Raw genomic sequence first — 20,153 nt, forward strand, 5'->3', positions numbered from 1 at the left:
CTATTAGTTCAATATGGATTCCTTATTAAATTCAAGCTTCTAATTACAAAGAAAATATGAACAGTAATTATGAACACATTTACAAATGACCACAGTAGACCAAATCTCAATATAAGGGAAATGATAAACCTCAGTAATGATGCCCAACACCTAACTTACAGGATTAAGACTTCACATTTTAATCTGGTCCAGAGGATTACTGTGCTTAACTCTTATTTATGGTGGACTTGGAACCAACTGAGTTACAACTGCCTGTAACTGAGACCCAGGGTATCTGACCCCTTCTGACCACTGTGGGTGAAATAGAACTTACAAAGGGTGCCTATATAGGGCACAGTAGGAGCTGCTAGCCAATTTCTTCTCTACTGACTTTCCAGAGGGGCCTGTGCAGGTTAATAGCCTCCCTTTGTGCAGACAGATGTTTTCTCTGACTGCCCAGCAGCCACTCTATCGCCCCCAAGTCCCCTTCAGGTCCCATGTCTTGTCTGCCCAGTAACCTCATCTCTCCTGGGGCTATGAAGGAACGCCCAGCAGAGGGAAGGTGGGAGCAAGAGAAGATAGAGAAGACAATCAGTGGGTTAAACCAACAAAAGCCCAGTCTCAAAAAATAAATAAGGGGGTGGGTGGGTTTCTTAAACAACAAACAAAATTTAAGAATGATCAACCTATTTTAAAACAAGTATTTAACCAAATACAAAGTAAACTTACCAATGTGTTTATTTTATAAAATGTATTTGCAGAAATATTTAATCACACACAAGCGCTACAAAAATAAATATAAAATATACATGTTTACTGCTTATATATACATTATTTACATATTCAAAACTATAGGCTGTTTTGTCCATGATTCTCACTGTCTTACTAGTACAGAAACAACAAACACAAACACAACACACAAGGTTTAGTGCAATACAAACATGAGCACACAGTCTATTCTATTTTGTTTCCTTAGCATATATTTTTTTATGATACAGATTAGAATTCTGTTTAATAGAAAGGCTTTCTGAAGTCATAGTAAACTAAAAAAAACTCACTTTACTTGAAAGCCAAACAAAGTCATTTATTAAATACATCTGAAAGGACTTTAGTTAGTGAACACTGGGAGTTGGACTAGAAAACATCAGAAGGATGGACGAAAGACACTGTAATTTCTGTTTGATGTATTCTGGCAATTTTTCATTTTCTCCATACCTAAATGAAGCAGAAAAACAAACAACTTCAATCCTTAGACCTTAAGAGAATACTCAAAAGCACATTTCTCATTTAAAGACAAGTGGTAAGTAAACAATACACTTACTAGAATTCCAAAATCAACTGAAGTGTATGCAATTTGTTTCTTTCAAAAACAGAACACTTGTTTTGTTTCATAGGTGTATATACTCAGTACAAGCACAGTACTTTTTTTAAATAAATATTCTTGATCTGTGATTAGTTGAATATTCAGAGATAACACTTATATATCGTGAGGACTAGTGGCTTGCCTTTAAAAATGATTGTTAGTACTGGTTGGTACAGTTCAGATACAGGGCTTGCAAAGCATTCACAAGGCCCAAGGTTCAATACCTACCATAAACAACAACAAGTCTTAAAACTCTTTCAAAAGTTGGGGGATACAACTTTTTTTTTTTTTTTTTAAAAAGACTGCCCGCATATATGCCTGCAGGCCAGAAGAGGGTACCAGATCTTACCACAGATGGTTGTAAACCACCATATGGTTGCTGGGAATTAACTCAGGACCTCTGGAAAAACAGGCAGTGCTCTTAACTGCTGAGTCATCTTTCCAGCCTGCCGACTGATGGTCTTTGCACCCACCACATCCAGCCTGAGGTCAATGTTAGATGTCTGTCTCAATTACTGTGAGACAAGGTTTCTCACGGAAACTGAGGCTTACCTATTTGACTAGATTGGGCGGCCTGTGAGCCAAGAATCAGCTTGTTCCCAGGGTGCATACTGCCTTGCCTTTTGCATGGGTGGCTGGGGCTCTGAACTGAAGTACTGCTTGCAAAGCAAGTACTTTAGCAACTGAGCCATCTCTCCAGCCCTCCATGTCCTTTGTGTTTGGTTTTTGAAACAGAGTCTCACTGTGTAGCCTCTGGCTAGCTTTGAGTCTTTATGTAGATGTGGCTGGCTTTGAGCTCTGTCTCCTAGGTGCTGGAATTAAAGGTATGCACTACCACACCTGGCTCCTCCATGTTCTTTTAAGTAAATAATCTATACACTGAATAGGGTTATTCAGTGAAATTCAAAGAAATCCTACCACTTGAGTTGATTATGAATAGTGTAAATAAAAACTGTCAAAACACTAAGCTCATCAAGCCACTTATTTTAAAGTATAGAGAAAGGAAAATGAGAGCAAGCACTGAATCCCACCCAGCGCTGTTAAAACTTACCTAGTCGTCTGACCATCTGGTGATGTGTAACTGATGGAAGATACTCCTGCTTGGACCACTAGCTGTGACCCATCATTAAACTGAACCCACACAGCTCCGCTAGTTAGCTAGAAAAGCAAGAAGCATATAAAATGACTATGCAGAAGACATAGAAAATGACTATACAGAAGGTACTTTTTTTTTTTTTGGCAGAGGTGGGGTAGTGTTGATGGTGGTTTTGAGACAGGGTTTTTCTGTGTAGCTCAGGCTGTCCTGGAACTCACTCTAGTGAGTTCTATACCAGGCTGGTATAGAGATCTGCCTGCTTCTGCCTCCCAAGTGCTGGGATTAAGGCAGACACCACCATTGCCCAGCACAACTTTCAGTTTTTAAGGGCTAGCTTAAAACGTGTTCTTAAAAGTTTTGTTTTATTCATTCAGTGTTTTATATTCCCCCATCCCACCCAACCCCACCCCTTTTGAAATAGTCTCAGCATAAGCACTAGCTGGCCTTGAACTCATAGAGATCTACCTGCTTCTGCCTTAAGAGTTCTAGGATTAAAGGCACACATCATACTTATTTTATTTTCATGCCTATGGGTGTTTTTCCTTCATGTTATGTCCATGCAACTTGCTCACAGAGCCTGAAAGGTCAGAAGAGGGCATCAGATCCCCTAGAACTGGAGTTACAGTCAGATGTGAGCCGCATGTAGAATAAAACTTTATTCTGCAAGTACTCTTAATCATGGGGCCGTCTCTAGCTCCGCAGTTCATTTTTAAGGCAGGGTCTCACTCACTACATAGCCCAGACTGGCATCGAGTTCACTCTGCTTCTACCTCATAAATACCAGGATTCTAGGCAGGTGCGAATATACCCAGACCCAATACAGCTTTTAAAACAACTGTCTCCAATAACTACAAATTTGGATTTGTAATTATTTTAAGCACTGAAAATACTATTTTCCTTTTTTCTCTTCAGATCATTCTTCTAGTGGCTAAGGCACCATAATATTAAAATGACTCAATAAATTTGGTTTCTCACAAATAGCCACTGGGTTATTTATGCAGTTGTTTTTTCCATATAGCAATTTTCCCAAGATAGGACTGAACGGCAAAAGCTCCCCTATTTTATCTCTTAGCTACTGAAGGTTCTCTACTACAAACGGAAAGGCATGTGGTCCAGGTGAGAACAGTATGGCCACCTGACCAGGACAGTCCTGTATTCACATCAGAATACAGTCACACACTGCAGGACTGTGCAAACCAACCCATCATTATAAAAAACTGTAATTTTACTGTCTTTAAAAGGCAAACTAGCCTAAGTTTTACCAGATTACTTTAGAGAACAAACTAGACAATGTGAGAAACACAGGCCCACACAGCAGGTGGTATTCAACAAATGTCAACAAACCCCATGAAGTACTAGAGTGAATTTGTACTTAATTGTTAAGTAAAAATACATGTGCCATACTCCAAAATTTCCACACTTCAAAACTTCCGATAACATACACAATGCAATATATACTGACATACAATTTCGCAAATTTCAATTCAATGTTGATTTCATTTCTGCAATTTCAAATATCCTACACATCACTCACTACTCCGCACAACCCTTATCATGACATCATTTACACTTTGGCAACCTGATATCAATATCAGAAGCTGCTGATATATACCAATTTAAAAAAAAGCCAAACTTTTAGGAATATATCCAATAAAAAATGTACTTAAAAATTCCTGGAAAAAAGTTGTTAAAATAATTTATATTATTGGGTAATAATTTAATCAATGAAAACAGTGAGGAAATCATCTTTCTCAGAAATGTCTTACCTGTGTAGCCCAACCAACATTTTTCACAAAAACAGATTTCAAAAGCTGTGCTGACTTGGGAAGACTCGAAGAAGAGAAACTTGCTCCTGTGGAGGTGGCTGTGTGGCCGCGTCCTTCAGCTGCAGCAGTCTACAAACGGTAAGGGAAAGGAGGAGCTTGCACATTTGTATAGTCTTTACTGGTATGGCAGTTCACTGGGGAAATCTAATTACTCAGTTGTGAGCGTGAGCCATGAAGCAGCTGATAGCACATGCAAGGACCTTTGGCTAATTCAAGCAGGCATATTGCAAAATAGCTCAGTGAGGCCCAGACAGTAGGTGATGCTTTATTTTCTTGGGTGGTGCTGGGATCTAACCTATGGACACGTTAAGCATATATTCTACACCTGAGCTGTACCCACAACCCACACCTTCACTTTATCTAAGGGCTGCATGTGATCATATTTACTTACAGAAGGGTTGAGTACTGGTGCCTGTGCTGGAAATGCCGCACTGTTCATGTTCAATCTGCTGGGTAATGCTTGCTCTCCCTTTGAGTAGCTTGAGTCCACAGGAGGTGGTGATGAGGCTTTAGGTGAACTAGTATTACCAGGTTTTCTGAAGGAAAGAGAAAGGTACCGCTATAGTTACCGAAAGCTTTTCAATATACAGAGAACTAAACATTTATTTAGCTTGTGTGTATGTGTTTGACACAGGGTCTCATTATGTAGAGCAGACTGGCCTTGAACTCAAGAGATCACTTGTCTCTGCCACTCCAGTGCCAAAATTAAAGGTGTATGTCACCTCACCTGGCTAGTTAAAATTTTCACTTTCAATTTTATTTACTATGCATGTATGTGTAAATTATATGGGAATATAGACACATATATGCTCCAGTGTGTGTGTGTGTCTGGAGGTTAAAGAATGACCACTGGAGTAAATTCTTGCCTTCAGTTTTATATGGGTTTCAGGGATCAAGCTTAGGTTGTTAAAGCTTGCATTTCAAGCACTTTACCCAGTGAACCATCTCACTGGCCCTTGTAGCTGTTTTGAGGTACAGTGGCCTCCAATATTTCCAGCCTCTACTTCTTAGGTGCCAGGATTATGGAGTGTGTCACTATGGTGCAACTCTAAAATCATTTATAATGTGATGTCCCAATTGTATCTTAAACATTTTAGCCATAGTTAGGAATTTTAAGATTTTACCTTCCTACAATTATTGGGAAGAACGAAGAGCTCCTGCTTCTCTTTTCCTCTTCTGAGATTACAGATTCTAGTGCCAAGCAGACACGATGACCCTATTACAGAGACGATTGCCTCTTGTCAGTTCACAGCTTTAACATGTGATTGTTAGTTGGATTAAAACAAGTACATACCTCATTAGCATGGTCCATATATATTTTCATTTCCTCTTTCAAGCTGGTAATTTCACTTTCACATTTTAAAGTGTACGATTTACCAGTTTTTTCAATCACGTGAATGAAATCTTCTGTTTTGTGTATTTTGGCTCCTGAAAATTAAGCAGAAAACCATTCTTTTTCTGTTCTTTTACTGTTCCTATACTGAATTATTATACTAGTACATAATGGTGGTCAGAAAAGTTATTCCCATCATTTATTGACAACTTGTAAACGGCACTCCAAGTGCCCAACAAAGGCAAGGCACCGTTTCTCTTGCAGCGTGTGTCTGACCTGACTGCACACAGGCACAGCACTCACACAACAGCAGGGATGGCGGGAACCATGTACTGAGGTGTGCACATGGGAACCCTTCATGGAGAGAGACAGAATGCTCAAACAGACTGTTAAACCCGTCCATTTGGGTTTCAAGGAAGATATGGATATTGCTTTTCATGCAGTTTATGTTATGAGCTGATGGCCAAGAGGACTATATCTCATACATTACAGATGAACTGCTGGATGTACAGCCATAAATCTGGATCACATGTATTATACTCACCGTCATAAAACCAAACCTCGAAATCAGCACCAGGAGAATTCTCCATCAAAATACATTTAGCATATCTTGTAAAATAAGTGATTTTGGGAGTTTTAGATCTCACGAGCTGAATAAATCTGGAAGCATACTGATATTTCCGCCAGTATTTTTCTGAAGAAAAAAAAAACACATAATATTACATAAGGATTGACTAAACATACAGTTATATCTGCATTCAGATTTCTGGTAAGGTTTTAGACAGCTTTCTTGTTTTTGAAAACAAGATGTGTTTATTCAGTAGTTATGCCTCAAATCACAGCTTCTAGGAACTTTTGCAGGAGGTAGTCAGTTACCAACAATTCAATTATACTATATATATATATAATATCTCTCCCTCTCTCCCCATATATATATATATACATATATATGTATATATATCTGCAGTGATTTCAAATGTGAAAAACTAGATACTTCATGCTGAAAATTCTGATGACTCTAGATAGACCAATAACTAAACAACAGTTCTGATGTTATTAATGCTTCAGAGCTAGTTTTCACTGAAGGGGTTTGTGGCAGTATATAACACATGAACGGTAGACAGTGGAGTAGTTAAGATACACCAAATCGTCCCAGACAATAAGTACAAGAACATGACCAGCAGTCAGACTGAAGCCAATGCAGTTACAATTTACAACCATACATGCAAAATTTATGTGCATATACATCTATTATCTCAATCCATGTCCTGAAAATGTACATACCTGGCAAATTATCAAAGCTGTACCTACTAATGTTGTCAGTAGGCAAGGGTGGTCTATCAGCAAGAGGAAAGCCTCGTCCATCATTTGGGTAATAAACAGTGATCTGATTAAAAAATAAATATATAAAACTTCTAATTGTATGCTATTAAGTATTATCCTTTGTTACCAAAAAGTACATAAAGTTCTGTTAAGCATTAATTTAGAAAAAACATTAAAATAGTTTCTAAAAGTAATAAAGTATTCTAATCTAAAATTTTAATTTTATTACTAGTTACAATTATTTTTATTTTTCAGTTTGTGAATTCCAAAGATACAGATTAAATACCATATTGTAAAAAGACCTCAGTGCCAAATGTTTAATGCCACACCTAAAATTACAAGTGAATAAAATCAGTACGCTACCATAGTCCCGTCACTAGAGATCTGAAGAACTTCTTTCACGTGTCCTTCAGATGCACATTCTTTTAGAAGTTCCACACACACCTCCTCTGAATCAAGGATGCTCACCTAGGGAAACAGAAAAAAAATCAATAAATTGTTTTTTAAGAACACTTCTGGCACATAATATTTAAGAGGGAAAAAAAGTATTCAACCATAGCAGAACTGTAAAATCCAACAGCTGCTTCACTTTCGCAGTCTAGAACAGCGATGTAGTTGGGTGCAGTTGTGAGCCAGAAGGTATAAAGGTGAGAATGTGTAATCAAGTGTGAAATGCTAACCAATGAGCAAAAGGCAAACAGAAGGTAGGGTGGGGAACAAGAACCCTGAAGACAATGGGGAGCCAAACAAAGCAAGACAGGATGACATGGGAAGCAAAGAACAAAGGGGATCAAGATGGAATCACAAGGTAATCATTCTATCTTCACATGTACTCAGTGGCTTCTCAACACAGAAATGCATATTGCTTTAATTTTAGTGGTTTTTTTTAAAAATTGTATTTTCTATATTACTTTTGATTTCAAATGAAATGCAGAACATCACCAACGGTAGGTGTAAATAAAGTGTTTAATGTAGCATGTAGCCAGTACTATTTTCACAGAACTGTCTTTTAAATATAAATAATTTAGGGGCTGGAGAGGTGGTTCAGTGGTTAAGAGCACTTGTTCTTGCAGAGGACCTTGGTTCATTTCCCAGAATCCACATGGTGGCTCATATCTGACTGTAACTCCAAAGCCAAAGAATTAATGCCCCTTTTTTGGCTTCCCTAGGCACCAGGCAAGCATGTAGTGCCATACATACATGTAGGCAAGACACTCACAAACACAAAATCGAAATAAATAAACTTATTTAAGTTCAAAGTTCCCTATTTATCAGAATCAACTAGCCATTGTCAGAAGCTAGAGGGTAGTAGGCAGGGTGGTAGTATACACCTGTAGTCACAGCATTCATGAGGTGGAGGCAGAATATTCAAAGCCAGCCTGGATTACCTACTGGAAACTCTTAAATACGCATAACAAAGCCCAAATATTACCTATCGAAACTAGAGGGAAACAAAGGCATTTTTCCATGGATACTCAATTTTTTCTTGTTAAGTTTATATATCTCAACTTCCAAAGATATAATAGGAACTAAAAAGATCACACTTAAGAATTGTATTCCAAGGAGAATGTCAAATAGTAACTTAGAAAAAATAATTGACATACCACAGCCTTTTTTGTTTTTTGTCTGATTGGTTTTAATCTGTGAGCAATCAACGGAGATGTAATGCTTCGTAAGTTTGGTTTCTGGTGACCCAATGTTGATTCCATACTTGTATTCTTGCTTTGTTCAGAACGAGTATGTAAGACCAGCTCTTGTTGCATGATCTCAGGTTTACTATGATATGCAGTCATGTACTTCGTGGTACTCGACTGCTTCACAGGATGAATATTAGCAGAACTATCAGCATTCTTGTTGGCTCTCGTATCAGTCCAAGCATTTCTTAACATGTCCCGTGAATCTGGATAGCCCTGGAAATCTCTGTTTGGGCCAACGGTGTTGTGCTCATTAGTTTCTCCTAAATGAGCTAAAATATACATTAAAAAAAATCAGTTTAGTAAAATGTAGCACAATGTAATTATGAGAGCATAGCAGGGAGGATGGTCTTTCTATGTAGTTCGGACTATCCTGGAACTCAACAGATGGGCTTGCCTTGGCCTCCCGAGTTTAAAGGATTAAAGGCATGCTGCTCCACACCCTGACTCTAAATAGCACCTTTTAACAATAGAAAAAAGTCAATTATAAACATTTGTGTATTACAGGTTTCTTTAATCAGTAAGTTGTAGTTGTTCTTTGCCAAACGGGGAACTGTGTACTGAAATGATAGCCATGCTAATTTCTTACACAGTAACTGTTTACTATCTATAACTTTATCATGTATCTTAAATATATAAAATTTCTTTTAAAAAAAGAAGCTATTAAGAAAATGAGCTCTTAATAAAGTCAAAAAGTAGTTAAAGGAACATTTAAGTCAGGTTGAAAAACTTTTAGTATTATTACGGCTATGAAAACGCACTAATATGAAATCAATTTTTCTTTCTTCCTTAGTTTTTCGAGACAAGGTTTCTCTGTGTCCTTGAACTCAGAAATTCGCCTGCGTCTGCCTCCTCAGTGCTGGGATTAAAGGCGAACGCAACCAATGCTTGGGAAATCAAATTTTCAATCAAAGCAAAGCCAAGTCAATGTTCATCAGAAGGGGCTCTGATAAAAATAAGCAAATTCTTTTAATATAAAGATTGTTTATCACATCTCTACCTAGAAAATGTGCAACTAAAAGCAAAACATTGACTTCTTTTAGTATTCCTATTTGCACCTATTGCAGTCTTACTAAATTCTACACCATATTTCATATGGTTTTCAGATTTTACTTCTAAAGAATTTTGTTGATGCATGTGTCTGTGTGCCTTTGTGTGTGCATGTGTGCTATGTACATGCAGTACTCAGCTACCAGACCTCCTGGAACTGGAGTGGCTGTGGGGAACCTGTGTGGATACTGGGAACCGAACCTGGGTCTTCAAGGAAGAACAGCAGGTGTTCTTAACCACTGAGCCATCTCTCCAGGCTAGAATTCCCTTTTTTAAAAAAGCCTTAAATAAATAATTTAATTATATAAAACTCTCTGTGGTAAATTTTAATTATTTTACTTTTTTTTTTTTTGAGACAGGGTCTCACTTATGTAGCCTAGCTGGTCTTGAAGTCATGGTCCCTATACCTCAGTCTTCCAAGTGGTGTAATTAAAGGCATGGGCCACCATGTCCTGATGCTATTTTTTTTAAGCTTTAAAATGATCAGTCATATAAAACTCTAGTTCTTCAGTACAAACTCTCAGAATTTTCATAATTTTATCTTAAATGACTGTAAAGTTTCTTGTCCTCACATTCTCATTATAAGGGAAAATATTTTCTATCAAGTAAAATACTTTAAAATTGAAGCACAACGATTATATATTTATATAAGGTTTATTTTTCCATCTGAGAAAAGCCCATATTACCAAGGAAAAATAACCTGTAAATAAGTATAAGAATGCAAAACTAAGTTCAGGGCAGTTTTGTAGTTTAAAAAACACACAAACAAACCAGTAAGCACATATGGTCAGATTAATTCCCTTTTAGCCTTCTGAAAATCCTATTTCTTGAGAAGGAAAAGATTCTCTTTACAGGGCATAACAAGTCTGCCTCATGAGAGCTATTATCTCTCACTCCACACAACACCATGGTGAAAGATGATCTCCTCCAGATGCTGCCTTTTAATTCTCTCTTCCCACCACTATTTCCCCCCACCTTCTGTGAGTGCTGTTCATTAATGAGGGACACTTAATCTCCACAGTCTTAATAATGACCTAGGGACAGCTGCTTAAATGTTTAAGGTTTTAGCTGTGTATTTCAGGATGAGGAACTATTGGAAAATTAAAATTCTCACATCAGCTTCTCACAAGTCAAGTCAGGCATCCTCTGATTACTTCATGGGCATCGATAACAGCAGTTTTTGACACAGTTTTCACCAGAATAGGCTTTAAGGTCCAGCCTGAGCCAGGACTACTTGAGAATCCTTGTTCTACTTAATCACAGATCAGTAGTGCAAACTGAGTTGTGTACACTTTGCTCATGTATAAATAGCTTTCTTCTTAATATTTGTAATGAAAACTTAACAAATTAACTAATCATATACCGTGAATATTAAGAACAGATAGGTTAAATATTCAGAAATGTTAAGTGTTTATTATTAGAATACATTTTATTGAAATTTATTAGAACTGTTTTCTTAGATACAAGAAAACTGCAATGTTTAGCAGGTTCAAGGCCATTAAATTTTGATTAAATATTAAAAACTCACCATTCATTTGTAGATTCCCAAACCACTGTTGTACCATTTCCATCTGAGGTGTCTGGTCTTCAAATGGAAAAGGAGTTTTTCCTAGGCAATGATGATTAGAACTAAAGAAGGGGAAAAAAGAAATCTCATAAACCAATTATTGGGGAAAGAAGGACTGGGGACAGAACCTGGGGGTACATACATACACACTAACTATGTGTTCTATGATAGCAGAATTCCTACACACTAACATTTTAAGGCAGAAACCTAGAACAGGGTTGGATACCTGAGTCTTGATAGTAACCGTAGAAAACAGTATTTGTATAATCATCTCTAAAATTCCTATGTCAAAACGCCATGGCACTATAATGGCACCACTGTATCTACTAATCTTCTACCCAGTTTATATTCCAAATATTAAAAGATTACACACAAAAACCCACTTAGGCACAAAAATTAGTCAGTACCACAGCTCCTCCTCACTCAGCCTCAGCTTCCCTATACATGCAGCAACTATTAATCTTATAGGGATCAAACCTGCTCATTAAATAGTATGTTTGTGCTAGAGATCTGCTGTAAATAACATACCTAAAAATTTAAATATATTTATGAATATATAGGTTTTGCAGTGCTGAGGACTGACATGAAGGCACTATGCATGTTCTTCCACTGAGGTATATGCACTTAAGAGACCTTAACCAACATTAACAGCACAAAAAGTTTTGAAAAAAAGACTAGAACTTGCTGCCACATAGACTGGATTCAGCTGTATGAACCTTCTGCCTGCCTGTGCCTCCCAAGTTCTAGGACGCCTGGCTCAAAATTGTAATTCTAATTCTATCTTCCCACCTTGTTTAGATGCAGCTTTCTATCTGTGCTTATACAATGTTTATCAAAATGCTTTTGACAGAATTATCCTTACAGTGCTTGGTCATTATTATGCCTTACAAAAGATCTACAAGTATTGGCTGTTTTGTCTTTAAGAAAATTTAAAAAACTGATACTGCTGTTTGTGGGGAAATACCTCTCTTCATTTTCATCCAGGGATCTTCTGGGCTTTGAAAGCATTTCTACTGAATGACATCGTTCTAGTGAGTGTGTTTTTGCTCGAGATGGAATAGAAGTGCTGGATCTATCAGAAGAATGAGCTCTGCGAAGGTATCGAGAATGTGGCCTCTCTTCTGCATCTTCAATTACTCTTCCCCGTCCCCTATTACTAGTTTCTTGGTCTGGGTTTCCCCACTGCATACAAAAATTGCTTCCATCTCCTGAAGAAAAGTCACTTAAATTCTTATTTTTTGGAAATACAGTAATTTTATTTGGAAGTGACTGACCAATCAAAACTCTTCTTCTGTCAAGTAAACTACCATTCAAACTGGTACTAGAAGCTGTCATTGTGGAAATTGTGGCATGCCCACTATCCATTGAATCCTCTACAGTCCCCAAGTCTTTACTTTTTGTTGAAGGATTTCGTGACATAAAAGGATGGTCCAACACAGAAGACAGACTTAACCGATCTGCAGGATTTCTACGAAGTAACTGGTGGATGAGGTCCTGGGCCTCTCGCGACAAAAAGGCTGGCATTTCATAATCTGCTAATACTACTTTATTCAATGTGTTCTTGACTGTATCAGTGTCGAAAGGTGGTCTTCCAATAAGTAATGTATAAAACATACAGCCCAGTGACCAAATGTCGGATTCAAGTCCATGTGCACTTCGAGTTGCAATCTCTGGTGAAATGTAATTAGGAGTTCCACACAGTGTGTAGTGCTTTTCATGTGGCATTTTCAACTGCGTTGCTAGTCCAAAGTCAGCAATCTTTATGTTCATATTACGTGTAAGTAATATGTTAGAGAGTGTGAGGTCCCGGTGTAATATGCCATGAGAATGAAGATACAACATTCCTGTGATGATCTGGTGCATGAAGTGCCTAGCTGTGAAGATGGAAAAAAAGACAATTCAAAAGTTTTGGAAAAATCCAATGTTTAGAATACATGAAAAAAACCAAGTATGCATGCCAGACTATTACATTAAAATCCTAGCTTGCAGCTGAGATTTACCAACTAAAACATGATTCTAGCGATGCTATCTAATTCCTCTTAAGAAAACTTAGGCACCTCTTTTAATCTTTGCTTTTGCCAACTTAAGAACATAGGGAAGCCAAATTTTATACCAGTTCAAAGTGTTTAGGGTAACTAGAGTAACCAGATATTCACAAAAATTAAAAAAATTATTTAGACAGATTCAATGCAATGCCCATCAAAATCTCTCAAAGACCTCGAAAGAACGGTACTCAACTTCATATGGAAAAGCAAAAAAACCAGGATAGCCAAAACAATCCTGTACAATAAAAGAACTTCTGGAGGCATCACAATCCCTGACTTCAAACTCTAGTACAGAGCTACAGTACTGAAAACAGCCTGATATTGGCATAAGACAGACAGGAGGACCAATGGAACCGAACGGAAGACCCGGATATCAATCCACACATCTTTAAACACCCAATTTTTGATAAAGAAGCAAAAAATATCAATTGGAAAAAAGAAAGCATATTTAACAGGTGGTGCTGGCATAAGTGGATATCAACATGTAGAAGAATGAAAATAGACCCATATCTATCATCATGCACAAAACTCAAGTCCAAATGGATCAAAGACCTCAACATAAGCCAGCCACACTGAACCTTATAGAAGAGAAAGTGGGAAGTACACTTGAATGCATTGGTACAGGGAACCACTTCCTAAATAGAACCCCAGCAACACAGACACTGAGAAAAACAATTAATAAATGAGACCTCCTGAAACTGAAAAGCTTCTGTAAAGCAAAGGACACAGTCAACAAGACATAATGACATCCTACAAAATGGGAAAAGATCTTCACTAACCCCACATCAGAGGTCTGATCTCCAAAATATACAAAGAACTCAAGAAATTGAACAACAAAAGAACACATAATCCAATAAAAAAAATGGAGTACAGACCTAAACAGAGAACTCTCAACAGAGAAATCTAAAATGACTGAAAGACACTTAAGGAAATGCTTAACATCCTTAGTCATCAGAGAAGCGCAAATCAAAACAAGTCTGAGATTCCATCTTACACCTGTAAGAATGGCCAAGATCAAAAACACTGGTGACAACTCATGCTGGAGAGTCTGTGGGGAAAGGGAACACTTCTGCATTGCTGGTGGGAATGCAAGCTGGTCCAACCCCTTTGGATGTCAATGTGGTGATTTCTCAGAAAATTAGGAAACAACTTTCCTCAAGACCCAGTAATACCACTTTTGGGTATATATCCAAAGGACACTCAATTGTGCCACAAGGACATGGGCTCAAGTATGTTCATAGCAGCATTGTTTGTCATTGCCAGAACCTGGAAACAGCCTAAATGCCCCTCGACCGAAGAATGGATAAGGAAAATGTGGTGCATTACACTATGGAGCACTACATAGCAGATAAAAATAATGACATTTTGAATTTTGCGGGAAAATGGATGGAGCTAGAAAACATTATTTTGAGTGAGGTAACCCAGACACAGAAAAACAATTATCACATGTACTCACTCATAGGTGGTTTTTAAACATAAAGCAAAGAAAACCAACCTACAAACCACAATCCCAGAAACTTGGACAACAATGAGGACACTAAGACAGACTTATATAGATCTAATCTACATGGGAAGTAGAAAGTAGAAAAAGACAAGATCTCCTGAGTAAATTTGGTGCATGGGGACCTTGGGGAAGGGTTGTGGGGGGATGAAAGGCAGGGAAGGGAGCAGAGAAAAATGTAGAGCTCAATAAGTATCAATAAAAAAAAAAACTAAAAAAATTTATTTAGAATTGTACAAATAATTCATAAATATATCAGCTGCTAAGGGGAATCTTATTTTTAGTTCCGGAGTGCCAAGTATGATAAACAGGCTTCTACACCCATAAGTGCATGCTTACATATATTTAAAGCTACAAACACATTATAATAAATGCCTTTAAAATATTAATTAAAAAACGGTATAAAAATAACTTCATTACCTTTCCTTTAGTGTATGTCTTACAGTTATTTCTCAAACAACATGATAGATTTTTATCTTACTTGTCATTAGACATTTGTATAATTTCTGATGTTTCAAGATTACAAATAATATAGAAATAAACATTTTTGTTGATGCTTACTTTTTTTCTATATGTTATGTGAGTTTTTGTGGTATGGTATGTATTATATATGTTGAATATATATTCAAAGATATAAAAATTTATTACTTTCATGCCTTAGCAAGCTAGCCTTTCAAAAGGCTGTATTCTCATACACATCCTATTAACATCAAATGTCCTCAATTCAGTATAAGAAAACAGTCCATTATTTCAGTCGTCACCTTCATGACTACTGCTGAGTCTGTGTATCTTTTCATGTTTGTTGGTTGTTTGAGTTTTCTACTCTGTGAATAATGTGCTCATATCCTATAGTTTCTTATTTGATTATCCTTCCCCTTTAAGGCACACCTTTAATTTTCCAACATGAATTTTTTAGCTATATACACTGCACACATACAAATACATCAGTGGAAAACAGAACCCAGGGCATGCACTTGGAATAAACAGGCTACCACTGAATGACAGCCCTAGCCCCACTGCTCATACATTTCACAGGTTCTTTCCATCTTTGTCTTAAATTTTGTTGGTGGGACGGAGGTGTTATCTCTGGTTGCATGTAAGTTTTTAAGCTTAATTCAGGCTAACATAATCTTTTCTTTATAATGTCTTAATAAATCCTTAATAAAAAAATTACATAGCAGTCTCAAAAAACACAGATGCACACTCATACACACAGCTAAAGAAATAAAATAAATAAGAAAGAGAAATTGTTGAGGCTGAAAAGACTGCTTAGAGGGGTTAAGAGCTCTGGCTGATCTTCAGAGAACCTGGACACCCACATGGTGGCTCACAATCAAGTTCCAGAGACAGAATATCTTCTGCACTCCTTGGGCACCAGGCATACATGTTCACAGACGTACAGACAGACAAAATCCCATACATGTAAAATAAAAAATTATATATATATTATCTTTGGTGGCATGTAAGTTTATATATTTAAATATATAAAAAGTAAGCTGGGTGCAGTGGCACACACGGAGGCAGAGACAGGAGTCTCCCCTGTTACTTCAAGATCAGTCTGGTCCATATATTAAGTTCCAGGACAGCAAGAGCTACATAATAGACCTTGTCTCAAAAACATAAAACAATTTTTTTACTAAATATTACAAAACAGCATTTTTCAAAACAACACCTTCAAAAGTCAAGTGTTTACCAAATGAAAAGAAAAAAAAAAAGAGAGAGAAAACTCTACCCCATCCCAAAGAAGACACTTACCTTCACTTTCTGAGAAAGGTTTCATCCGGTTCTTTAGATACCTGTTCATTTCTCCATTATGGCACATTTCTAATACCAGGTATACATAATTGTTATCTTCAAAGTAATTATAAAGCTGAAACAGAAAAGGGCGCAGTCAATGACACAAACACCCAGCTTTCCTAACTAATTCTATACACCTTGTATCTTACCTCCAAAACAGAAGGGTGTTTCAACTGGCAATGTATTTTCACCTCATTTTGGACTCTCTGAACCATTCCAGCTTTGTACATGGCTTTCTTGTCGATCTAAACATAAGAGGCCAGATTTATTTGATGTTAATGATCCTTTGGTTTGAACCCAGGGCCTTGTGCACGCAAGAGAAAAGTACTCTATCACAAAGCTTCTATCCCTAAGCTCAGATGAAAGCCCAAATATCAATCTAAAATTGTACTAAGTCTTTTTATATATCTTTAAAGTCAACTTACTCTTATTTATTTTCCACCCTTGCACCTATTGAATGTACCTATCAAAAGAATTCGCAGCATGTTCAAAACAGGTTGGCTTTGGACTTCTGATCTTCTTCCTTTTCCACCTCCTCAGAGCTGGGATTCTAGGCATGCACCACCATACTTGACAATAATGGTAGTTTGGATTACTATAGCCACACATAAGCGAAATATATAAATTGTTCGGATGTCTTCCCATCACCTTAAGCATTCACAGTAACAAAATATATAAAAATGTATAAAACCTTCACGTAAGCAAGGTTAACAGTAACACTGCTGAACTTAGTAACACTGTCTTTTGGTTAGGTAATGTATTCTACACACACAGACACACACACACACACACACACACACACACACACACAGCAGGGTGGCAGTGTGCACAGCCTCTAGTGGATAATGACTGTGACATTTTTAAATAGCATGCCTTTCTGGAACCTTGCAAAATATTGGAGAAAGAGTCACTAACCATTTTGATTGCAACTTCCAAACCGGTGTGAATGGACTCAGCTCTGTAGACTCCAGCAAATGATCCTTTACCAAGTAGATTTCCAACCTTAAAGTCCTTTTTTAAAAAAAATTAAAGATTAGATGTGATGACTCGCAGAACTAGAAAGTAAGAAAGTTGGGTAGGAACTGGAACAAATCTGGTAAAAAGGGCAGAGAGGAAAGAGGACAAGGTTCAAGCAGTCATCAGACCTCGATGATGCAGGTGCCTGGGATGTCAGGCATCTTGCCGCTCTGCGGGACTTGCTGAGCTCCAGCCGGGAAGGAGACTGAGCCCTCTAATGAGCTGTTTAGCTCGGCTCCCTCCTCCCGTCCACCCGGCTCCCGCCGCCGCTCCCGCCATGGTAACCGCCATCCCCGGGGAGGGGCAGGCGGAGCGACTCCCCAAGCGCGGCTTTGGAGGCGGGAGTGCGGCCCCGACGCCTAGGGCTGGGGACTGGGCGGGGCCCACAGCGGGTGACACACCTGCTGGGTGTCAGCGCCCCACGGGAGGGGAGGGGGAGGGAGGAGGGGAGGCTCCGAGGGGCGGGCCGCTCCGCCAGCCTCTCCGCCACAGCACCCGCCCGCCTCCGTTCGCCCGCGGGGCCCCAGCTCACATAAGCGGGCCACCGAGCCCCGGGGAGCTCCTGCGCCCGCCCGCCCCGCTCCACCCGCGTCTGCACCGAGCCTCACCGCGACCTTCCGTCGGCTCCCCGTTTGCCCGCCTCACCTCGATCCGCTCCCCGATGCACGCCGCCATGTTCCCGGGCCGCGGGCGCCCCGGCCGTCTCGCAGTCCCTCCGAGGCAGCGCTCCGAGCAGCCAGCGGGTCTTGGCGCCCATCAGGCTGTCCTTCCTATGCCGCCGCCGCTGGCGACGCCACCAACGCCACCGAAAGGTACCCCCGGTACCTCCGGAGGCCTGGGCGGCGCCTCGGTGCTCCCATTTTGAAAAATTCCCGCCGGCGTCTGAGCGAGCCAGTTTGGGGGTGACGTCAGCAAGCTCGCCACTTCTGAGAGGGCGAGAGCGACGCGCATGCGCAGGAGGAGCTTCCGGTCCTTCCCGCTCTAGGCCGGAAGTGGGTATTCGTTTGCGGGAAAGCGGTCAGTGTGAGACTGACCAGAACGCCGACTTAGCTGTGTGCGTTTGCAGGTGGTAGGTTGTATTTTGACCTGAAGGACGAGTCTGTTTCAGACTCAGGGACGTAGTGCAATAGTAGAGGGTCTTCCTAGCACGCTCCGGGCCTTGGCTCTCCCTAGCAAATCTTAAAAAAAAAGCGTTTAGACTTAGAGTTAGCTGGAAAAAAGTCCAGCCGGGCAGTGGTGGCGCACGCGTTTAATCCCAGCACTCGGGGAACAGATGCAGGTGGATCTCTGTGAGTTCGAGGCCAGCCTGGTCTACAGATCCAAGTTCCAGGACAGCCAGAGCTGTTACACAGAGAAACTTGAAAAACCAGAAAAGTCCATTGCTTTCCTTAGAACACCCTCCATGTACTCCGTTGTGGTAATGTGTGTGGTGATTTAAGAAAATGACCTGCACAGGCAAAAGTGCCATCTCTGCTTTAAAGTAAAATACGGTCTGGGGATGAAGATGAGTCTAACATGTTCCAGGCTAACCTGGGTTACTTTTCTCTTTTACAAAAATTTATTCTGAGCTGTATGTGAGTGACTTAGACTAGGGAATCAACACAAGTTTCCTTGAAAGTTGTTCTGGAGGAAAGAGTAGGTCCAAGGATCTTTACAAGCAGAAAAAAAAGGTAATTACAAATCAGTATTAGTAACTTTCCAGGCAGGGGTTTGCTTTTTTAACCTAATTGTCCTGAGACGCTGTCAGATGGAAAAAGATCAAAAGTAATAGCTTGTTTCCTGAAGGCCCCAAGTAGTGTGTTATTTCTCAGTCTGCCTGTTTTACCTCCTTTAAATAGAAACCCGATAGCGTTAGTCAAGCAGGTGTAGATGCTATCCTCAAAAGTCAGTGACTCCAGGACAAGCAATGAGGCAGGGGAAAGATTCATTTGGAAAGTCAGCAGACCAAAATGGCAGCTCTTTGGTTGCTAACAAAGATCATCTTATGGGACCCCAGGTCTCAAAGGGCAATTTGTAGTTAGGGATAGGAGTTAGAGGCAGTGGGCACTTTGTGAGGGCCTCATTCAGGGCCTTTTTGTCTTTGCTTGTAATATCTTTGAGATAACCAAATTTAGATCAGTCTCCACACATTTTAGATGAACACAGGGTTACCCTGCAAGCTAAGCATTATTTCACAAGTACTTGGCCGGCATTTTTCAGTTACTGTGAAAATCTGTTGGACTGGAGATTTGGTGCAGTGATTGAGAACTTCCTGCTCTTGGTGAGGACCACATTTGGTTATCAGCACTCATGACTATCAGCTTCCCTCTTGTTAACTCCAGGTCCAGGGTCTCTGATGCCATCTTCTGGCTTCTGTGGGCATCACACTCACGTACACCAATCCTTAGTCACATACACTTTGCAAAAATAAAATTTAAAAGCAAAAATCTCATTATGTGCTGGACATTCTCAGAGTTGCTTGAAAACAAAGATAAACATGCCAGAATGCCTGCTATTTAGAGCTTGCATTTTTGTGTGATAAGAGATAGTTTAATTGTATATGTATATATATATATATATATA

The 20,153-nt window shown here is 39.2% G+C and overlaps 1 protein-coding gene across 2 annotated transcripts; it reads right to left on the reverse strand.

The window, feature by feature from the left end:
- Positions 1 to 699: 699 nt before the first annotated feature.
- On the reverse strand, positions 700 to 18,465 carry Plk4 (polo like kinase 4). Of its 2 annotated transcripts, none has more exons than XM_038347299.1 (16): positions 18,237 to 18,465; positions 17,490 to 17,585; positions 16,724 to 16,819; positions 16,533 to 16,647; positions 12,196 to 13,105; positions 11,193 to 11,293; positions 8,525 to 8,886; positions 7,284 to 7,388; positions 6,882 to 6,984; positions 6,142 to 6,291; positions 5,559 to 5,692; positions 5,389 to 5,480; positions 4,656 to 4,800; positions 4,205 to 4,333; positions 2,394 to 2,500; positions 700 to 1,194 (listed from the first exon to the last, which is right to left on the reverse strand). In XM_038347299.1, the coding sequence occupies exons 1-16, from the start codon at positions 18,264 to 18,266 to the stop codon at positions 1,092 to 1,094; spliced, it is 2,778 nt and encodes a 925-aa protein (XP_038203227.1). In that variant the 5' UTR covers positions 18,267 to 18,465; the 3' UTR covers positions 700 to 1,091. The 2 variants fall into 2 exon arrangements, with proteins under 2 accessions (XP_038203227.1, XP_038203226.1); XM_038347298.1 differs by lacking the exon at positions 18,237 to 18,465 and adding an exon at positions 17,720 to 17,936.
- Between the last annotated feature and the right edge of the window lie 1,688 nt (positions 18,466 to 20,153).

The sequence above is a fragment of the Arvicola amphibius genome, chromosome 11 (genome assembly GCF_903992535.2).
Source record: "Arvicola amphibius chromosome 11, mArvAmp1.2, whole genome shotgun sequence".
NCBI classification, from domain to species: domain Eukaryota; kingdom Metazoa; phylum Chordata; class Mammalia; order Rodentia; family Cricetidae; genus Arvicola; species Arvicola amphibius.

Bases quoted from the DNA above. Each gene is read 5' to 3' on its own strand.
- Plk4 (XM_038347298.1), bottom strand. From the start codon at position 17,752: ATGCCTGACATCCCAGGCACCTGCATCATCGAG. The intron at 13,106-16,532 runs GTAAGTGTCTTC...CCATCTTCACAG, and splicing joins ACCTTTCTCAGAAAGTGAAG to CTAGGCACTTCATGCACCAG. The intron at 6,985-7,283 runs GTAGCGTACTGA...TTTTTTAATCAG, and splicing joins TCTCTAGTGACGGGACTATG to ATCACTGTTTATTACCCAAA.